The following is a 16,942-nucleotide window of genomic DNA, read 5'->3' as shown; positions in this document are numbered from 1 at the left end:
ATTAAAATAAATGTAGCATGAATATAAGCAAATCTATAAGCGTATTTCTTTTTTTATATTTTTTATTTTAAAAACAAATTGTAATTATATACCTTTGATTTAAAATAGCAAAATTATTGGGGGCATTTTAAAAAAGATAGGAAACTAATTGTGGGAAGGAAAGTTTTTCCATCATTATTTACTGTCGGAGAACGACCCGCTAGCACACTTTGGCCGACCGCGCCCCTGATCCTCCCCGACCTCTTCAAGCCTTCAAGGCCTTTGACAACGAGACGAAAGAACAAAAAAAAAACCCCAATCCACCCACCGTCTCCACTCGATAGATCGAGATTCAAGACCAAATTGACTCGTCCATCCGTCGTTTCCAAGGAATCATCCAAATTGCTCTTCCGATTGTTCCCAGCTCCTGGCCTGCCGGCTGCTTGGCCACCGTATCCATGCACTTGGGTGGCGCCAGGCCGGATCCAGCGCCCTGACCTGCGAATCGTCGAACTCAAAGCGGCATGGCTGCAATGGACCTCTTCGACGAGTACTTCAAGCAGGCCGATTTGGATCGGGATGGGAGGATAAGCGGCGCGGAGGCTGTTGCGTTCTTTCAGCGATCCAATTTACCCAAACAAGTATTGGCTCAGGTTGGATTTTTCACACCCTCGTTTCTTGATCTGTTGGTTGTTTCCTGGCAGATCTTGTCCGATTTATTTGGTGTTGATGAAATTCGGACGAGGGTTTTGTATCCACTAGCTTTGTGATGAAGATTGGCCTGTAGCTGCTATGCATTTGATTTTGATGTTGGTTGATTTTGTTAGCCGTGTTATTGGGGACGAGCAACTCTAGTTCTTTATACTATTGAACCGCGAGTAGTTCAGGAATTTGATATCATGGGTAAAAACAGCTGAAAGTTAATCCAGCAGTAATAGATCATGTATCTTGATGTCAACTCCATATCCAAAAGCAAATCCTGGACTATTCCACATAATTTTAGCTGATGAATCATTTCTGATTTTCTGTCTCATCCAAAGAGTTCCTTGAATTCGGGCTTTGGCGTTTGGTTGACTATACAATTCAATTCTTTCAGCACGTTAAGCAATCCCAAGAAGATATATTGTAATTGTGATGAATATCAATTCAAACATCAAATCAATATTAACTAATGATACCTGCAGTTTGTTAGTTTGAATAATCTCAGTGCCAGTTCTATGCATACTCATTATGGGCATAGTGCCCATGGTTTTAGGTTCTGATCTTTTCACGCATGTGAAACCATATCAAAATTGACAAATTGTGCTATGAACTTGACAAGTTTGCTTGCCAACTCATGTGCTTATCCTTATGTTGTCCTGGCAGGAAAAGAATTGAGTTACTGTAAATTTTGAAGGCTTGTTCGAGGACAAAGAGAACCTCTCTATCCTTGTTATATAACACAATAATTTGGAAACAAATAATGGTCAATCACATTGTTTCATTTCTCTTCTAATCATGTTAACTTTCTTTTTTTTTGATCTTATCACAACTATATATTTTTTTTCCATTGTTCCTTTTACTCGAGGCTTCTGCTCATGGTTCTACTTTCTCATGTCTGTTTTATGCAGGTGTGGATGCATGCTGATCAAAATCGAACTGGTTTCCTTGGTCGTACTGAATTCTATAATGCCCTGAAACTTGTGACGGTAGCACAAAGTGGTCGTCAATTCACACCTGAAATTGTGAAGTCAGCACTATATGGACCAGCTGCAGCCAAGATTCCTGCTCCAAAGATAAGTCCAGTGTCCTCAACCCTACCCCCGATAAATTCTGCAGCTGCACAACCTGCCATCTCAACCAATACTTTGCACCCACCTTCTAATCAATTTAGCAGCATAACACCAAATGCTCCTCAAAATCCTGGTTTCAGGCCAACGCAAGCACCTCAAAATGCAGTCATGAATCAACAATTCTTCCCCACAGCAAATAGCAATTTCACTAGGCCACCTCTAGCATCTCCTATTGTCGCTTCACCTCAAATGCAGGCAGGCAATCTAGGATTAGTGAGAGGTAGTGTTGCAGGACCACGCCCACCAAGCTCAAGCAACTCAAGCTTATCCACTGATTGGCTCACTGTTAAATCAAGTAGACCTTCTGTTGGTGTGACATCTCACCCTCCTATTAGGGGAAGTATTCCCACTCAGACTCTGGATGGGTTTGGCTTAGCCCTTTCAGGTGCAACAGGAGTGCCTTCTAATGCACAGATACAATCAATACAAGCATCCTCATATATTACAAAACCTAATGATCAGAACTTACCACCATCTACACCCACACAGCTGAAGTCACTTGTTGCATCTGGAAAAGATTTATCTTCTAATACATCTTTTGCAAGGGATCTTTTTTCTGCAACTTCACAAGTGAAATCAGATGCTCAAGTTAATCCATCTATCATTGCCCCCGTGGCTTCTGGTCCTCAAAGTTCTATTAGGCCTCGTCAACTTGATCCTACTCATATTGTCCAGTCAGTTCTTCCTGTTGGAAGCCAGCTGCAACAAACTCAATTAAGTGTAAAGCAAAATCAGTTTGATAACCTGAAAACCAGTCCATCATTGTCTGCACCTAATGCAGCTGAACTTGCTAACTCTGCTTTAAATCAGGCATGGCCAAAGATAAGTCAAGCTGATATTAAGAAGTACACTAATGTATTTGTGAATGTTGACAAGGATAGAGATGGAAAAATTACAGGCGAACAGGCACGGAGCCTCTTCTTGAGTTGGAAACTCCCTAGAGGTAGTGATTAAATCACTTCTTAAGATTGTGCTACAAGTATTCCAGTGGATTGAGTTAAAAAATCACGAATACTTTAAAGAACATAAATGTTTCCAGAAACTATTCCCATTTTTTAATCACACTTTTGATTTATCTTTCTCAAACTTCACAGCTCTATGATAAAATCCAACTTGATCTTGAAAGTGTTCTACCTCATCCTGTGTGTCCATGACTATGTTCTAACTTTTTAAAATTTTTTTTGCACTATTTGGAGAATTATGCAAGCTTAAGTTTCGTAATTTCACTTAAAAGGGGCTTCTTACCCCTTGTTATAACAATCAACATTTTTTTTTCATTTCTTGGAGTTTTACTTAGGATTTAACATGCTGGGAGGGTAAACATTGTTTGTGGTTCCTTGCTTTGGAATCTCAAGAAAGCAACGCCTTTGTGTGCATGTGAATAGTAGCACTACAGGAGGGGCTGCTTCTGGAATTTGTGGGTTTTTTCATCTTGCATGTTCCATACCTAATCCTTGTTGATTCTACCCTTTCTTAGTAATGACTGATATACTGGAAACTGCATTCATTTATATTAGTTTCTGTATAGAATGTTAATATACTACTTTATAATTATTGTCTTATTGATTGGTTATACCCTACTAAAAATAGAAGACTTATCAAATTGCGTGTTTCCTCTTGACATATTTGTTATGTTTGCTTATTTATTTATTTTTTTTGGTGCCAGAGGTCTTAAAGCAGGTCTGGGACTTATCTGACCAAGATAATGATAGCATGCTTTCTTTGAGAGAATTTTGCATTGCTCTTTATCTGATGGAAAGATACCGGGAGGGGCACTCTCTTCCACCTGTGCTTCCAAATTCTGTTATGTACGATGAAACACTACTGCGTGCTGCAGGTATGCCTTCAGCTGCGGGTGTTCCAATGTGGCAGCCAGGTACTGATTTACCTTAGTATTGTCTCCTTATGCCTTGGCATCTTGTGCTAAAAGTTATTATGGATTAGGGTTACCACAGCAAGGACAACCTGGTCATCGTCCTCCGATACCAACTGGAGTAAGGTCACAAATGCCAAATTCTATCCCATCACAGGCTTATAGTGCGGGACACTTGGTGCAGCAAAACTTAGCAACACCAGGGCCAAACAATAACATTGTAAAAAATCTTGGGAGGGATGGACACACCACATTGAACTCAGATCATGAAACAACAAATTTGGACAGTAAAGTAATTTCTGATTTGAAAGCATTTCCTTTTTTATACCAACTAGCAATGGAAATAACTTTCTTAAGACTAAATGAGCCAGCATACACATCATAATTGATAATATATAACATTTTAGTCTTTTTTAATCTGACTATATCTTGTCCTAGTATGTTTCTTTCTATTGTTTAACAACAACAATCAAGCCTTATTGGGATGGAGTCGGCTATATGAATCCTTTTACGCCATTGAGCTCTATCTCCTATTATATCATCATCTATACTTAAATAAATTTTATTTTATTTTATAGTTGCTAACCAAGTCTTTTTTAGTCTTCCTCTTCCTTGTTTGTTATGTATGTTTGTCATATTTTCATATCGCCTAACTGGAGCATTTATTGGTCGTTTGAGTACATGTCTGTACCATCCTAAACGTGTCTTTCGGAGTTTTCCCTCAATAGATGTAACTCTGACTTTCTTTTTAATGCACTCATTTCTTATTTTGTTCATCCTCGTATGTCCACACATCCATCTTAACATCCTCATTTCTGTGATTCTCATCTTCTGCTCATGTGCTCGAGTCATAACCTAACATTCAGCTCCATATAACATAGTAGGGCTAATTATGATTTTATAGAATTTTCCTTTAAATATTAGAGGTACTTTACAGTCACATAAAACACCCGATGCTCTTCATTTCAACCATCCTATTTGTATTCTATGTAAGACATCTCTCAATTCCTCCATTCTTATGCAAAAATTATCCTAAATATTTAAAGCTCTCGGTTCTGGATAACTCGTTATCTCCTATCTTAACAATTGTCTCATTACGTTTAATATTACTAGACTTAAGCTTCATATATTCTGTCTTTATTCTACTAAGCCTAAAACCTTTCCCATCTAGTGTTTCCGCCAAGATTCTAGTTTAGCATTTACTCCTTCACGTGTTTCATCTACCAAAATAATTTCATCTACAAACAACATGCATCACGATACTGTATCTTGAATATGTGTAGTGAGTTCGTCCATGATTAGTGTCTATTGTTTAAAAGAAAATAAAAATATCATTTTCATTATTCTCGAAAATCTTTTCTTGATAAGGAAACAATGTAAAATAAGGAAATCTTGTTTTCCCTCTTCTGAATATTACAAAGAATCAATGAATCCATCTCATGGTAGGATTATTGCTTGACTCATACAACATAGAACAATTGGTGCATGGATATATTGTTGGGAGGTATCAAATTTCAGGTCAGTATTGATGGTAGATATGGTGGCCAGTGCATTAGAGTGATGCTGACTATATATTATCTTTTGCAATGGTGTATATGAACTAATGTGTTATGGGTGATGGCATATGGCAGCACCACACCAAAGTGATGTACAAGTCAAGCTTAGGTTTAATAGACTATCTTCACCTTTTGAAGTTCATACCCGAAGTGGTGCCAATTTGTTTGTTAATCTTTTTATTTGATTAACTAATTTGTGTCTATGAAATTCTCTCATGTTACATACTACAACCATAAGTATTCAAGCATTTAATAGTCTTCAAGTAATTACAAGTTTTGGTTCAGACTTTCATTAATCAAATAAGTTTATGGTGTGAATGAATGAATGAAAGTGGGTTCAATGCTGGAGTTACTTGGAGAAGGCATGACTGTAATCTGTATACTGGTTACTTGGATAATTGGATTTGTCAGAGACAAATCAGAAATAGACAAACATCAAATTCCTCTTTTATGTTAGATATTAAATTTTTTGTACGTGACATACTTCATTAGAATTTTACTTGTTCAACTCGAATCTTGCTTTGTGACCAAAATGTCACGGGTTCGAATCCTGGAAATAGTCTCTTGCAAAAAGCAGGGTAAGGCTGCGTACAATGGATCCTTCCCCGGGACCCCACATAGCGGGATCTTTGTGCACCGGGCTGCCCTTTTTAACTCGAATCTTGCTTAGCTTTCTCATGTATGTTCTTAGAACAGTCTATATGCAAGTTATCTTAGGCCGCAAATATTTTTCTTATTTATCTTTGTTTCAGATTCAACAATCAGAAAAGCAAATCCTTGATTCAAAAGAGAAGCTGGAGTTCTACCGTACCAAGATGCAGGAACTTGTGAGTCTTTTTCTGTTAACATTGGCGAAAATCACCAACACACTATTTATGAAACCATTTTGTATGATACTTAATTATATAGTGTTGAGGACCTTATTGTAAATAGAATAGGATATAAAATGACAAAGGGTAAGACATATACACGGTAGAGGGAACCACCCAATATGAGAATCCTGAATAAGTTCCCTCATTCATCATGGTATTAAGGCCTCTTTTGTCCATAGTTTTTCTGCAATGTTGTCTGTTTTTGTGACTTTGCCATTTTCATAGAGACAAAGTATTGGGTTGCTTTCTGCATTATTTTGTTCTGGATTTGTCACACAACAAAGCTTCTGTTTGTTCCAGATGATTGCTGGTTTCTGCTTGTTTCTCATGTGATTTTAGTGTCATGATTCCATCTTTCTCTTCACTCTAGATCACCTGGGTGGAATCTTGCTGACTCTGGTGTTTTCGCAATCTGGGGGGAAGCTGCTTCTTCCCTGTTCTTCTGAAGAGAACACATATCAGATCTGAGTTCTCTATCCTGCAAAGAATAATCTCTGTTTTCTCAGATCTTGGATAGGAAATCTATTTTTTATCTGTTTAAAGATCTGTTGTTTTAAGATCAAGGTTCTCAGCTTTTGGCAGATTCCTGCTTCTATCTATAATTTTCAGTGATGTCTACCTTGCAGCACTAGATTCCACTAGTATGGTAAAATGCTTACAAAATAAAAACACTATATAGTAGGGTAATACTAACTAAATTTAGAAAATTTAGATTACCACTAATTTTTAAATAGAAAAATAATTATACTGAAATGACGTGAGGCTTATTTAATGTTGAAGTTGTCATGAGGTTTGAGATAATGAAGTGTTGCACTTGATCTTGCAATCTGCCTTTTATGAAGTGGTTTGGACTAAATCTCAATCAATCTTTTTTTTTAAGTTACATTTTGCAACGAATCTTGTGCCAATCAAATCTTGGATTGGATCCAATTCTTCTCACTGTTTATTATGAATGGCTTTACCTTTTAGTATGATAGGTGCTGCCTTTATTTTATTTTACTGCTGCAACAGAAAAATTAAGAATGTCTTCTGATCTTGACCTTCGAAGAAGTTGTGGCTTGAAGATCGCAGTTGCCTTTACTCAGGAGGACATCAACTGATGGTCGATGGTTACTGTGGTCGGTGTGCAGTTGGAGGATGTGAGTGGTTGAGCAGCCAATGAATTGTGTCCATTTGGCTGCAAAGGTAGTAGTGAGGGTGCTGGAGCTGGATTGGAGAAGGAGCTAGTGTCTGCAAGGGAGAGTTGTGGAAGACGATCTTTTTTCTCCTGCGTTTCGTCATCCTGCTGCAGTGGGAAAAATGATTATGATTAGAGCTTCAAGATCAAATAGGAACAAGAGATTGCAGAGTTTTTTTTTTTTTTTTTTGGTTTTTGTCTTTGGGCATGTAGCATCGTTATAATTATGTGAATATTTGTTTGTTTGGAAGCCTCCTTGATGCCCTAAGTCAGTTTGTCGACCAACTTCCTCCCTATCTTTTGTTTAGGCTTACCATGATTGTAAGTAAGCTGAAAACGGACCACCAAAGTTCCAGTCTACTAGAGCTTGTTAGTCATATGCTCAATCAACTAAATGAATGTTCTAGGTCAATAGAATGTTTGTTTAAACAAAATAAAGGTTCTAGGTTAATAATGAAGTAATGTGTTTTTTTTTGTTTTGCATTCCCTGAATGGGTAGTTTGAATTAGAATGATCATCTAAATGACTTTTGTTTGATTCATTTGAGGTCTAATAAAAGATAGTATTGCATGTTTACCCTAAAATGGTGTATAGAGCAAAGGGTAATTTTGCCCTAGAAGAGAGAGAGTATGATTGGAGAATAAATTTATGTTTTTTTTACATTCCCTAAACCTCATTCCAATCTAATCTCTTCAACCAAATGCAAGGAACCAATCATTGTATATGTCATTCTATTGTGGATCCTTTCCCTCGTATCAAATATAACTTTCACCTAGTCAAGACACATCATTAATTTGACAATTAAATGTGACAACACTTTGTTAGCAATGGATAATGTCTATCTTAACCACTCATTTACCAATCAAATAGGCTCATTTAGTGGATTAGACAAACTTTATAACTATAGTACAATTTTCAAGGTTGTATACCTATATTTGTTAGAGACAATTGAAAAAGTAACTACTAATCAAGTAAGCTCATTTAGTGGATGGTGTTAGACAAATTTTCTATTCTGTGCAGCAACTCTAGTCTGATCTCTAACATTTACTTATATTTGACAATTCAGAAGGAAAAACCACAATCTTGGTCTCTGTTTGATGTTTGATACTGTTAGATACTAAGTTGAACCTCCATAATTATTGAAGTTATGAATAATGGAATGTAATGGCATACTTTGATTCATTTATATGATTTACTGACTCAGCGTAATGTTAGAAATCTTACACTTTGTATCACATAAGAAATGTTAGAATCTATTGAAAATATTTTTGATACAGTATAGATATGTTGCAAATACATTGTCTACCTTCTCGCATTTACATTGATCATGTTATCAAGTTTGCTAACGAACATAATCCATTTTCTTTCTACTTACTTTGTCATATATGACCAAAATTTGTTCAATATTCAAATCAATCTTTTTGCATTTTAGGTTCTTTATAAGAGTAGATGTGATAATAAACTAAACGAGATCACAGAAAGAGCATCTGTTGATAAGCGAGAGGTACGAAAAATTTGTCTATTTTACTTAGTTATTACTTGCTCATACTGGAAAGTAATGTTTCTTTGTTTTCACATTGTCTGGGCTTTGCAACTGAAAATTTTCCATATGTAGAAATTGTTTTACTAATCCAACCTTTTTAGTTTACCATTTATATGAAACCATTCTCTCAAGTTTGGTCAGAATCATCTTGCAATGCTGCTTTATCAATGGTTGATTATCAAATCACATTTAGTGGTCTCCTATCTGCTCATTTTCAGTTCCTTATATCCATCCATGATGTGTTAATACGCCACACCGTATGATTCTTTTGCATAATACTGGGTCACTGTGTTATGCTATCTGGATTCCAATTTCTTGAATGCCATTTGTTTGTAGGTATGATAAGTACACTAAAGATATTGCAAACCTGTGAACATTTTTAATTTGGAGTCCTTTATGTTAGTCTTAAAAATTAAACTAAACAATAGCTGAATGATTCTAATTTTGATTCCTTTATGTTAATCTGACAAATATGAACTAAAGAATAATGGAATGGTTTATAAACTTATAGAAGCATATTTTTCGAACTAAAGATTTTTCAATCAGAAGCATAATTGGCAATATATTGAGAGAGAAAGAGAGATTGATCTAATGTTATTGCGTGTACAAGTTAACACTTGATTTCACATACATTCATATTCAAATTAAATATATTTTTTTATTACCTCTTATGCAAACATTGCAGAGTTCAAAATATTGGTGTAGGCCTTAGTGGCTGAGAAGAATGGTAGGTTTTCGGTGATGACCAGAAAATTGTCTCAGTTAGCTGGTGCCAACATGCCAGTCGGTAGGTCTTGGCCTTACTTTTACTTGTAGGAAAGAACACTAACAAATTAATCTTCAACATTGTATTATATACGGGCATATCATAAACTAGACAGTTGTCCTGCTAAACGGTTAGCTGTCAAAAGTCAGAAATGATGGTGATTATGTTATATGGATTTCCAGGGAAGATCTAGAATTATTTAGCATCTTCAATGGACTCTGTCAGCATGGTATAGTTTCAATTGCTTCTTATTGTTGCTTCACATCATACTCGGCTAATTTTTCAATATTGCTGCTAATTTTTGTTAGTCAATTTCTTAAAGTTCATCATTATGTTTGTGTTGTCAACATCATTAAATTAATGCTGACAGTTCCTTTTAGCTTTGCTATAATTTCTCCTTTATTGAATGATTTTTTTTTAGGTTGAGTTGTTGGCCAAAAAGTATGAAGAGAAGTACAAGCAGGTTGGAGAATTAGCTTCAAAGATGGCATTAGATGAGGTCAAGTATCGTGACATTCAGGTCAGTCTATCATCATGGCATCAACAAGGGAACAGGAATTTGTTTGTTTTGTATTTTTTAAATTTAAACTTCTTTTCACCCACTTGTTCTCTTGATGTTTAAGTTGTATATGGAATTTATCTGTTTCTATTTTATTTCATAGGAAAGGAAGGCAGAATTGCAGAGTGCAATAACTAAGATGGACCAAGGTGGCAGTGTTGATGGTCTGCTTCAGGTAAGCTTTGCTTTTGAAAGTTTCCAACACAACTGATAATAATTATATATTTGGAACATATACAGGTTCGTGTTGATAGAATACAATCTGATCTTGAGAGTTTGGAGAAAGCTCTTAGTGAACGGTGCAAACAACATGGTGTTCATGTTAAAGCTACTACAACAATTGATCTTCCATTTGGTACTCATTTATATTTGACAGATTACTTTGCTATGTTTTGTTCTTTTGGTTATTTAGAAGTAGAGTGAAAATTCTGGCAATCATAGAGCTAAAAGATGCTGATTGTGTCTAGATGTGTTACAACTGTTGAGGCTGGTAGTTCTGATATTGGAGTTGTTATCTTTGCTCATTTGAAAACAAATAGTGTATTCATCAGTGTATTTTTCTAGTATATGTTTAGAATTGAGATTTTACTGTTTCATCAGTGTATTCTTCTAGTATATGTTCCTTTATCCTTTGTGGGTTGGACCTATATTAGTCGACTTTGGTTACTTCTTTCATAATGATTATTTCAAACTTTAATTTAAAAATTTTGGAAATTTATTCAGTAAAATAGTCCTTACTGAGTTTACCTCTGTTCTTACTTATGAGTTTTTGAGGCCAACTTCAAATAGTAATTAGGAATTATTGTGTGTTTCATGGTTTCAAGTGCCAATTATAATTAATCGCTTGGCTGAAATGCATTGCTTTGGCCGTTGAACAGGACTGGTGTTGTATCAGCATAAGTAAATGCCAATATGCTGTCTGTGCCAACACAGTTTTAGTGGTATTGATGGAGACTCTGTCATCCAGTATCATTTGAGACTGACCAAGATGGGAAGATATTCTTATAGTGACTCGTCTTTTGATTTGTTGTTGGTCACTGAGAGGAGATGATGAATCATTATATAAAAGAAAGGGAAAGGGAAAGAGTAAAAGCAAAGCACCAAAAACAAAAAATAGGAGTGGCCAAAGTCGGAAGAAATGAGATATGGATACATTCTATAGCCATAGATGTTCCAGTTCTGTTTGTGCTAATTCAACTTGGATATATGTATAAACATGTGGAGAAGTTAGATTCAATGCCATATGTCTTAGAAGTATTATCTAATTTGGGGTTTGGAAAAATATAAGAGTGATCTCACTAGGATGCTCCATGAATTATAATTATTTTAATATTAGTAAGATATAATCATTAGATGCTTATTATATCATTGTAATTTATTTGCTCTAAAATTTTAATTCCATTAACTTTCTAATTGCTATATAGTAATAAATAAGCTAAATAGAAGAAGGATATGTAAGAAACTCATTTGAATTGACCTTGACTCGCTTTGAAGTGTGTAGGGGGTGTTGTCACGGTGTTGTACCAAGACCATGCTATTTGGATTGGAGATTGAAACTCAGCATGACATCATACTTTAAACTTAGTATCTAATAGACGGGGAAAGCAGTTCTGTGTGCTTATTGAATTTTCGATTAGCTTTTTCCTAATCTTTTGTCAATTATCTTTATAATTGCTTAGTTTTTTTCTTTCATTTTAAGGTTGGGAATCTGTACCAGTGGAGGGGGCAGATCAATGGGATGAAGATTGGAACAAATTTGAGGATGAAGGTATTTTCATTTGCCCCTAAGGACAAATACTCATAATATAATTTTCAAAGGTTACATGACGTGGAAATTGTCAATACTGTCATAACCATTTGAATTTTCATATTTCTTCACCATATTTTGATGTACATATGTACACAATGATCTTTTTTAACGATGATAGATTTTTGTTTTGGATTTATGCTTTTTTATTCATAAAATATTTAACACATCTATTTCATCATGATCTTTGATTAGTATATTCACAAATATTAGGTGAAATATTCAACAGTTTATGTTAATTGTAGTATTTGGTAATCCAAGAGCATGATTGACTAGATTCTCTTATGAGTCAGACAATTGCCTAATTAACTGTTACTTTTTTTTCTCTTTTCCCATGTTTTGTTCTTACATGTTGATGCAGTATTTTGTTATTCTGTCTAATCTAATGCTTTACATACAACATAATTGCTTCATTGAAGCGAGATATCTTACCCCACATTCCCATTAGGACCTATTGTTGGGGAGACCTATACAAATGACCACAACAGAGTATATTCTGTTCCTCAGGAAAATTATTTGTCTTCAACCGTTCAATGTGTGAGAATTTCTCTGATAATCATCTTTTTCTTTTACAGGGTTTACAGTCACAAAAGAACTTACTTCAGCAATTGTCAATAGTGTTGTTAATGGAGAGCTAAAATCCCCTACGATTTGGAGTGACAAAGCCTCTACTGAAGATAATTCTCCTATTGCATCTTCTTTCAGTGTTGATGGCAAGATTGAAAAGCTTAATGGTATCCATGAACACATGAATGGATCTGCCTATGATAACAGTGAGGAAGGATCAACAAAAAGCCCCACTAGTAGTCCTGGAAGAAGTACCTTTGAAAGTCCATTTAATTCCACACAATTCAGAGTAAATGAAGTTTCATCCTACAACAATGAAACTCATAGGTACTTTTATCTTCTTCTCTCTTCATTTTTCTCTTCTTTTTGTAATCATGAAGCAATTTATGCTAAAATTTAAATCTTTGCAGTGAATAGCAAGAACTTCAATTTTATGTTTTATGCGGTTTGGTGAATTTTCCATTGCACACATATTAACTTATTTATTGATGATATTCATTTGTCTTCTTGTGCATGTTCTAATTTCTCTATTATTTCTTTAATTGGGATTTTCCTATATACCTTGAACCTTCATTTCAGAATAAATTCTGTAAAATTGTTCATTGTAGATCTTCATGTTCTGCTTGATATGGACACAATTTCTGATGATTTTTTCTAATCATGTTTTTTTTTCCCTCTTCTGAAATGCAATTTCATTGTGTGCTTGTCATTTCTGTGGTCAACTTGTATGAACTGTCAACATGAAAAGGATAGCTGGTTCACCATGTATCAACATGAAAAGATATCACCATGAAAACACACGATATCTTCTTAGTTCCTAGTTGAGGATGAAGGATAACAAATATAATAGGAGAGATTATTTTCATATTAAAACTTGTTTAATGAATATAACTGATGTAAAAATATAACATATGTAGCCAAGTTCTGTAACTTGACTAACTCCTATAAAATTGTTTCCCAAAATATTCTATTAGACAACTCTAATACCTTGGCAATGGTGAAGCAAACTATCTTATTATGATTGTGACACAATGATTTCTTCAAATGAAATCCAAAATATAATTTAAATTAAATTAACTGCATTATTCCTTTTCTCTAGTGATGTGAAGTCAAGTTTGATTGCTAACAAACTTGAGAAATACATAACATCATTCCTCTCTAGTGATGTGAAGTCAAAAATAATATTGAGATATCTCTAGAAGGTTCTTGGAAAAGACATCTGGATTTAAGTCTTGGCAACAAGTGTTGCATATATCTTGAGTAAGTTAAAAGTGACGTATCAACATGGGGGCCTCCTTTGCAAGTTTAGAGTTCATTATGATGATGATGCAGTATGCAAAATTTTTGTTTTCGTAATTGAGGGAGTGGGACAAGGGAATAGTGTTTGTTCCTTTACTGTTATTTGATTTTGAAAAGAGTAGAACTTCTGATTTTCAGATAGGGAATGGAGCTTAGATTTGTTTTAGAGTGGAGGTGAGGGAGAGAGGAGAATGTTTTTTACTGGGTTTTCTAGTATTGATTGGTAATGCGGGAATAAATTGATAGTTGTGGGAGGAGAATGAGAATTTGTTTTGGAGTTCAAGGGCGAGGTGGAAGGTAGCAAATGAGGATGGGAGATGCTTGACGAAAAGGAGGATGATAGGAGGAAGTGCATGCGCCAAAGTTTTCCTCTTCTTGACTTTGTACTTCTTGTGTTGTCTTCCAGTAGGTCACTTAATGTTCATAGAGTTGTTTGAGTTTAAATGAGCTGCTTTGAGAATCTTCCAGATGGTGAGAGTTGCTATGGAGTTGTTTCAGTACATAAAAGGATCAAGTTATGACGATCAACATTGGTTGGGCTAAGAATGCAGGCGCCCAAGTGTCTGTGGTGAGAAGAGAATACCAATCTGCTTAGATTGTTTGAGAAAATAAAATCCAAATTTACTTGGAAGAGGATGGACGAGAGAGGATATAAAGTGAGATTATTTCAAGATAGTTTCAAAATAAAGTAAGATTAAATTAACTGTATTTTTCATTAACGATCAAGTCGATTGTTGATATAGTGATTGTTTTTCATGTGGCATATAAGGTTTTCTGAGATATCGAATCCAAGTTCACAGTGTGTAATCATAGAGAGAATACATTCTTCCTATGCCAACTAGCAATATTGTTTGAACTTATTGTATCATTGTGCATTAGCTTAATGATACAAGTGTTAAACATTCGGAACCTTTGGCATCCTTTGATTAATTCCTTTATTTTCCACAAGATATAAGCTTTAATAAGAATTAAAGTATTGCTTAGACTTTTACATGTTTCAACTACTATCCTCACCAATCTTGACTCTTGACTATGCACTTGTTGGAAATAATTGTTGCAGTGATCATGCTGATGCTGAGTCCTCTATTTCTGGAGAAAAATACAATGATGATCCATGGACCTTTGATGATACTGCTTCAGCCTGGAAGGTAAATTACTGTCTGTGTGTGTATATGTTTTAGTTCCTTCAAAACGAAGGCATAAACAAAGCTCTTCGTCAGTGGATTCATTAATTAATATTGCTGTCATTACTTGCAGGAGAATGATTATGAGGGCGGTAGTAAGAATACTTTCTTCATGTCTGACTTTGATTCAGTAAAAGCAGACTCTCCAAGTGCTGGTAGCGTTTTTGAAAAAGAGAAGAGGAGCTCATTTTTTGACGATTCTGTTCCAAGTTCTCCAATGTTCAACTCTTCCTCATCAGCAATGTTTAATGATGGGCGAGATGGTTTCAACTTCAACAGTTTTAGCAGATTTGATTCTTTTGCTACACATGATAGTGGCTCTTTTCCTGCACGTGAGAACTTTTCTAGGTTTGACTCCATCAGCAGCGCACAGCCTGAAACTCTAGCACGGTTTGACTCAATCAGTAGCAATAGAGACTTTGGTCACAGAAAGGGGGCCTTTGAATCCTTTGATGATGCTGATCCTTTTGGTTCAACGGGACCTTTTAAATCTTCTGGGGGGAATTCTCCGAGACAAGGCTCTGTTAATTGGAGGGCTTTCTAGGTCTTCTCCGAGGAAGAACTTTTTGAATAGTGTATGATGCAAAGTTGTGCTATTGTAAGCAAAAATGTTGGCTTCATGCTCCACATATTCATGCCTCAGTTTGGTTGTAAGATTAGTTTTGCAGTTGCTCGTGTGCAGTATATTTTGTTTCCTTTCTTTTCTGTTGTCTATTTTGGGGGCTTAAACTTTGGAAGATTGTAATTTTGGTTAATCCTATGTTAAGAGTTCATTTAATATTATGTATTAGACATTTCTTAGAGCATTCACATCAATTTTTCTATCTAAAATACAGAATTTAGGGTTAAAAAATTATCTGAATATTTATTTCTTAATATATTATATCAACTTTTCTATTTTTTTTTTTTAGAGAATGAAATTCATTCTCTAAATTTAGAAAAGTATTATTCATAAATTTATAATTTAAAGAATGGATAGAATAGTTGATGTAAAGATTTTTTAGTTATCTTAATTAAAATTTAAGATAAAATTTTTAAATAGGACATTGATATGGATGTTTTTATGATTAGGTTCAGTCTCTTGTTATTGAGTCAACCCATTGGCCAGTCGGAGAGTACTGCTGAGATTGTGGAAGTAAGCATTTCAAGTTGTATCAGCTGGAATGAGTCGTGATGTGGAGAGAAAACGAAAGCAAAATTTTGCAGTTAGCTGCTAGGGGAAAAGAAGCTAGAGATGATTGGGCTAAGTGAGAAACAAAAAGGGAGCTGGCAAAGAAAAATTCATCTAAACTTGTGCTTATTGTCAACGTCGTCTTATTATTGAGTCAACCCACAACGATCGCTTTGAAAGCTTGCTAAATTATGAAATTTAGTAACCTGAAAGGATATACAATTGCATTTATAAAAAGTGTTGATATATGAATCTGAAACCATCGCCCCCACATAAATGATCACCTCAGTTAACCACAGCTTCTATATTTTTCATTTATTAATTACTTTATCCTGTGGACAGCCAAAGCATATACAAACTGATCCTATCCGGACGCTGAGTCGACAGACGCTAGGGACGTGACACTCTTATTGATGGCGTATGAATCTCCGACTGGTGTGAGCCCCCGGTGAGAGCCTGCAAACACAAAACCGAGCCGGGAAGGAGTTCCCGACGACGACCCTCCGACGCTCAAGTCAGCTCCGGCGAGAAGAAATCGAAACAACATAACGAGGCCAAGAGCTACAGTAGATGAGAATGCATACCTCCGTCGAAGGTTGGGGGCCCTTAAATAGGGCTCCCCGGAGGCACGTGCACGCTCTTCGAAGCGTGCACGCTACTCAAAGCATACCTAGAAATGGTCGTGCCAGAAAAGTACGCCTGACGCCATACCTCAACCATTCGAGTATATCTCTGACGTAACAGTGGAAACTTCCAC

The 16,942-nt window shown here is 35.6% G+C and overlaps 1 protein-coding gene across 1 annotated transcript; it reads left to right on the top strand.

Moving 5' to 3' along the window:
- The first annotated feature begins 198 nt into the window (after nucleotides 1-198).
- Nucleotides 199-15,845, top strand: LOC122052862 (epidermal growth factor receptor substrate 15-like 1). The gene is made up of 13 exons (XM_042614593.1): nucleotides 199-632; nucleotides 1,590-2,754; nucleotides 3,478-3,687; nucleotides 3,756-3,976; nucleotides 5,993-6,067; nucleotides 8,722-8,793; nucleotides 10,020-10,118; nucleotides 10,261-10,332; nucleotides 10,398-10,512; nucleotides 11,857-11,925; nucleotides 12,540-12,858; nucleotides 14,891-14,978; nucleotides 15,088-15,845. The coding sequence occupies exons 1-13, from the start codon at nucleotides 504-506 to the stop codon at nucleotides 15,556-15,558; spliced, it is 3,105 nt and encodes a 1,034-aa protein (XP_042470527.1). The 5' UTR covers nucleotides 199-503; the 3' UTR covers nucleotides 15,559-15,845.
- Nucleotides 15,846-16,942: the final 1,097 nt, after the last annotated feature.

The sequence above is a fragment of the Zingiber officinale genome, chromosome 3A, assembly GCF_018446385.1.
Source record: "Zingiber officinale cultivar Zhangliang chromosome 3A, Zo_v1.1, whole genome shotgun sequence".
NCBI lineage: Eukaryota > Viridiplantae > Streptophyta > Magnoliopsida > Zingiberales > Zingiberaceae > Zingiber > Zingiber officinale.
The sequence above is the reverse complement of the archived record's forward strand: the minus strand, read 5'-3'. Positions and strand labels throughout refer to the sequence as shown.